The sequence below is a fragment of the Aristolochia californica genome, unplaced genomic scaffold (assembly GCF_029961685.1).
Source record: "Aristolochia californica isolate CCGP_79_NKW_82.1479 unplaced genomic scaffold, dmAriCali1.0.hap1 SCAF_10, whole genome shotgun sequence".
NCBI classification, from domain to species: Eukaryota; Viridiplantae; Streptophyta; class Magnoliopsida; order Piperales; family Aristolochiaceae; genus Aristolochia; species Aristolochia californica.
This window is the reverse complement of record NW_027181771.1, coordinates 29,670,440-29,675,483: the sequence shown is the minus strand read 5'-3', so window position 1 is coordinate 29,675,483 and position 5,044 is coordinate 29,670,440. Positions and strand designations below refer to the sequence as shown.

The 5,044-nt window shown below is 45.2% G+C and overlaps 1 protein-coding gene across 1 annotated transcript; it reads right to left on the bottom strand.

The window, feature by feature from the left end:
• Positions 1-1,524: 1,524 nt before the first annotated feature.
• Positions 1,525-4,411, bottom strand: LOC137935346 (uncharacterized). The gene is made up of 5 exons (XM_068780011.1): positions 3,713-4,411; positions 3,115-3,426; positions 2,678-3,008; positions 2,235-2,345; positions 1,525-2,124 (listed from the first exon to the last, which is right to left on the bottom strand). Exons 1-5 carry the CDS (start codon positions 4,022-4,024, stop codon positions 2,003-2,005), a joined length of 1,188 nt encoding a protein of 395 aa, XP_068636112.1. The 5' UTR covers positions 4,025-4,411; the 3' UTR covers positions 1,525-2,002.
• Between the last annotated feature and the right edge of the window lie 633 nt (positions 4,412-5,044).

Below are 5,044 nucleotides of genomic sequence, written 5' to 3'. Positions count from 1 at the left end.
ATTAGCAGAGCATTGCCCGTAGTGTATAACTATCATAAACAACAACGACAAGATAGGAATTAGGAAAATATGATAAGATTTAAATAATGTCGGTATCATGCCCGCGCTACAAATAATTCAAACCCAATTGTTTAAGAGCCACAGGTTGGGAAGATGCGTACGCTTCACGACTCTTTTAATCTCATAAAATTTTCTCCCGCCTGAGAAAAAGTTAGGAAAAATTTGTTCACCAAACCTTTGTTTCACCTCTTGTCTTCCTCGTGACTTCAGCGAGAAGGAAAGAAATTTCAACCACCACCTACTCTGCCCTCACTCTCCCAATTTTCACTCCAGCTGAAGCGGTCGAACCGAACTGGAAAAAGGCAGAGACAGAGAAGAAGCAGGAAGAGTTGGGGAGGACGAGGACCAAATCAATGGGATAATCAAGGCGAGTTCCCGAACAAAGGAAAACAGACGTAGTAGGCTAGGCCGGGAAGTTAATGTGGAGCCGGCCCCAATCAATGACGGTAGCAATTAGTGAGAGTCACAAGAAGTTGTGCGTGGAGGCTGACATGCAGATCCTCACCGGATAATAATCCACTCTCTGTACGTTCTGAGTTAAGCTGAGGAGGAGCAAGCACTTGGCAATTATGGTTTTCAATCGGATCGCTTTCCCCACATGGTTGCGGAAAAGAAACAATCCAAATCTCATTTAAAGATTTCACGCGTCTCACATTGAATGGGTAGAAGCTCTACTGACTCTGCCAATTAAAAACCGCTTCCACCCACCATTAATGAACTCAAAGAGTGATCAAACTACTGAAGCATATATATTACAGTGGAGACAAGTGGGGGGTTAGATCGCTAAATCAAAACCGTCAAGGCAGTGGACTAAGAAAAACGGCCGAAAAAGAAAAACATTCCTTCAAAAGGGAATGTGTAAACCCCCCACCAAACGGTACTTAAGCAATAGATGGAAGTAACCAAGCGAGCCATGCATTACCCTAATTACTGACACTCCCGCCCCACTCCTTTGTAGGGTACACATGCCGGTTACAGGTTTGACCTGGTCAATTGACAAGACGGGGACCACGAAGCAGAAAAAAAATGCAACAGAGCAATAAAGTAATAAATGAAACGTACAGGAGTCTGACACTTTACGCTCAAGCAACAAATCCCCACCTTTCTTAATATTTACAATACCCACTCCCCATAGTTTCTTTTTTTTCTTTTTTTCACTCGCTGGCAGAGAGAGAGAGTCCTTTTCGCTTTTGCCGCTTTTTTTATTCAAAATGGGTAGCAGTAACCAGGTCTAAAAAGAGAGGAGAGAGAGTAGAGAGATTCTCTTTCGGACAGTCTCTCTCTCTACCGGACCGACGCGACTCCCTCGGGCCGGGAGATCCAGCGGAGTTCCAGCTAGGCACTAGAAGCTTTTTCAAAAAGGGGAGGACCCGGACGACTAAACCAGCGGTTTTGTCAAAACCACTGCAGAGATATATTTCTCTTTCACTACACACAAGAAGGAGAGTAACAAAAACCGAGGCATAATAATAATAATTCATTAACATATTTCTTTTTATTACTTGATCGGCGATCGGTAACATTTTTGGGCGGTTTCTCCCCCTCCACTCTTCGGCATGGAAAAATAATAAAAAACCCGACAAAAGAGCAGCAGCAGAACATCCGGGACAAACAAAAACACCCCCCAGGGAGACACAAGCTTTATTACAAAATATGCCCGCCTCCGTCTACTCTCTATCCAATCCACGCCCCCCTTCTTTTTCGTTTCCACCGCCACCTCCTTACGGCGATTTGCTCCGGCCCTTTTTTTCTTCCACAAAAAAGATCTCTTATTGCTTTTGTCAAACAACTATCACTAGCAAAAACATATTTCACCTCTTTCTCTGTCCTTCGCCTAATAGAATGAAGAATTCCTATGAGCTTTTTCCTTTTTCTTTTTCTTTTTTCTTTGATTCATACAATCATCTTCTTCACCAAGTAACCCAGGTAGGGAGGGAAACTGTCAGTAAGTCCATTCTGAGGGTAGGCGGATCTCTTGATTCGGGGGAGGAACGGGGCGGACCAGATTATGGCGCCTCGGCTGATGATAGGGCCCAACAGGGTTGATGCGGGAAACGGGCGCATCTGTCGATGACAAGAATCCACCGGTTAACATCTTGTAGCACCCGGCTGAACAATCCGAAAGAAACTAATCCACATGTTTCAAACGAACAGAGCAAGATATTAACGAATACCTTCTTGATGAACAAAGCTGGGTTGAAAGCGTGGCTGGGCGGTACCCATTTCATCGAGATTCAGATTCAAAGCTTGGACCACTCTGGCAGGAAGAAGAACTGTCGAGCACGCTGCCAACCAAACACCGGATAATAAAAAAATCAACACCTAGGTTCTATTAATAAAACAAGCTCCTGAGGTACAGAAGTTTCTCGCTGTAAAAACATAGTCCACAGGTTCCGAAAAAGAATCTCAAAGACGAACAAACAATCTTGCAGTACTTCGAACTGAGCAAAACAGAGTTTCAGAAGCTCCAGAAAAAATGAACAGATACGAAACAATTCGAAAGGTTTACCAATAAATTTTGTTAAAAATATTAGAAACTCAACAGGCGATATTTTAAAAACAAAGGGAAAGAGGAGCCAAAGATTTTCCTGGAGAGATAAACGAGGAGAGTAATAACCTGGCTTCTTACGAAGATCCGTTGCGTTACCGACTCTTCTAGGCAAGAAGACACCGGTGCCACAAGATTCCCTTCTGGTGCCAGAACCACCCAGGAATACAGCTCGCATGCCGGCACCAGGCTGCTGGAGGGACTGTTGCAAAGGGGGCCAAGCAGAGGCAGATAAACCCAAGGGGCGGCCACATCTGCCACCATTGAAGCCACTGTTGCCAGATCTTATCCTGTTCTGCATCTGCTGCGGCAGCACAGCAGTGGGATTCGGCTTACTCTGCCTACCCCAAGCGGCATAAGACTGTTGTTTCACTAGTTGTTGCTGCTTCAGCTGCTGAAACTGCATAGTACCGAAAACTTGAAATTATTCACAAATTAAAAAGACCAAGATCCCTTAGGAAGACGATTAGGGAACCGAGTAACGAACGTGAGCATAAGAAATTTACCTGGCTACTCTGAATTTGTTGGTGGGTAAAATTTTGATTCAAGTAGTAGCCAGTAGAAGCCGGTTTCTTGGGAGGCCCCAAAAGCCCCCTTCCACGAGTTCCCGGACCTTCGTCGTTCATCTTCATGCGCACAACTTGTCCCGCCGCCGCATAAAGTAAATCCCACGCATCCTCCTTGTGATTCAGCGGGGTAGAGGGAGGAGACGACACCTGAGAAGGGCCATTCGGACTGTTTTGGCTTGAATCCTGGCTAGAAGAATTCCAGCAATCCACGGCACACAGAGTAGATTGGGGAGAACCGGCCATAACTCTCTGAAACACAAAAGGGGAAAAAAGAATGAGCCGACAAGAATAAAAGATCCAAATCTAAGAAACAAACTGAACTGGCAACATGAAGTAGTGAGAAAGACTTTTGAAGTTTCGAACCAGAACTACGACCTTCACTTCAATAAGGCGAAGGAAGTTAAACGAAAAACGCCGAAACCCTAAATATCGCACTAATAGAGGAACTATTGAGGCGGGCAAAAGATGAAAAAAGAAAAAAAGAAAACACGATCAGGGAAAACGCTGAGAGGTGAACATCTCAATCCAAACTCACCTTGGTTTTCTCAGCGTCAAATACAGGGCCGCGGCCGTGCTTCTCGTCGTCCAGAAACATGGAGTGAGCCATTTGGCGAGTTAAACCAGCGATGTATTCCTCCTCGTCGCTCTCCGTCTCAGTTGAACCCACCAAAGATTCCACCGGAGAACTCAAATCGGAAGCGAACGAGCTAAACTCGTAAGGAAACTCCCCCGGAAAGCAGACCCCAGTCTTATTTTCTTTACCCCTGTGCTTCTTCTCCATCAGTATGTCTTCCACCAAGAACTCCGATGGAAGCCAGAACTCCCCATCATCCAAATCCTCCGCCATCTTTAAAGCACCGAAGAAAGCAAGAAGCACAGCAAGCAGCTACCCCTTCTTCCTGTTTTCCTAAGGAACAATAATACCCAGGACTGGGTCGGCCCCAACAAAAGCAAAAACCCCGAGAGAGAGAGAGAGAGAGAGAGGTCAGTTTGAACTTTGGAGGGTGAGAAGGAATGTTGAGGAGAGTCAGGGAGCTTTATTAAGGTTTTGAAGGGGGGGGTCTCCTGTTGATGAGCCGAGCCAGAGAGATTTACTTTCTTTTTCTGAAAAAAAAAAAAAAAGAGGGTTTTTTCAAAAATAAAAAATAAAAGTGTCCAGGGTCGTGGTTGAGTTCAGTGGTTGGAGCAGACATTTGTCCGCCTGTGAAACTCACCTGCCATGTGTTTCCATAACAGCCGGTTCCCCTTTTCCCACTCTACCATTCCTCTCATTTTACTGCTTCCCCCTCCCCCCGCCACTTTTTTATATTACTAGTATCCCAGTCCAGTGTCGTGCCGTCGTGCATCGACTGCCGGCGGCCGTAGTCTGGCCGCCTGAACGTAACGACACCACGTAAATCACTCGCCATCCATTAGGGTTAGGGTTCAGAGTTGTCGCCGCTAAACGAAATGACGTATTTACCCTCACCCTACTTGACGCTTTCGCAGACCGCAGTCCTCGCCCCCTTTGATAAGCCAAATTTTGCCTAAACTGGAATATTACCACTTTTGACACTCGATTTTTCCATTCCCTCTCTGAAACCTAATATCACGGCCACGCCTACGCACGCTGCCCCGTTAACAGACCCATGCAAGGTCCAACGCTCGTTTAGAAAACGTAGATCAATCAAAAACAAGCCAAAAAAGCAGACGGTTCATGATTGAACGTTAAAGGGGGTTTATTGCCTTTTTCCTTTTCTTTTACTCTAATCAGCTGCGTTTAAGACGTTAAACGCAAAGAAAAGTGGAGGGATGTTATTACCACTTAATCTTCGTTATTAATCTCTTAATTTCAGTAATTGATGCTTTTTCTGCCCCTTTCTATACG

Excerpts from the sequence above, each read along its gene's own strand:
- LOC137935346 (XM_068780011.1), bottom strand. The coding sequence starts at position 4,024 with ATGGCGGAGGATTTGGATGATGGGGAGTTCTGGCTTCCATCGGAGTTC. Across the intron at positions 3,427-3,712 it reads TTGACGCTGAGAAAACCAAG|AGAGTTATGGCCGGTTCTCC; the intron begins GTGAGTTTGGAT and ends TTTGTGTTTCAG. Across the intron at positions 3,009-3,114 it reads AACAAATTCAGAGTAGCCAG|TTTCAGCAGCTGAAGCAGCA; the intron begins GTAAATTTCTTA and ends GGTACTATGCAG.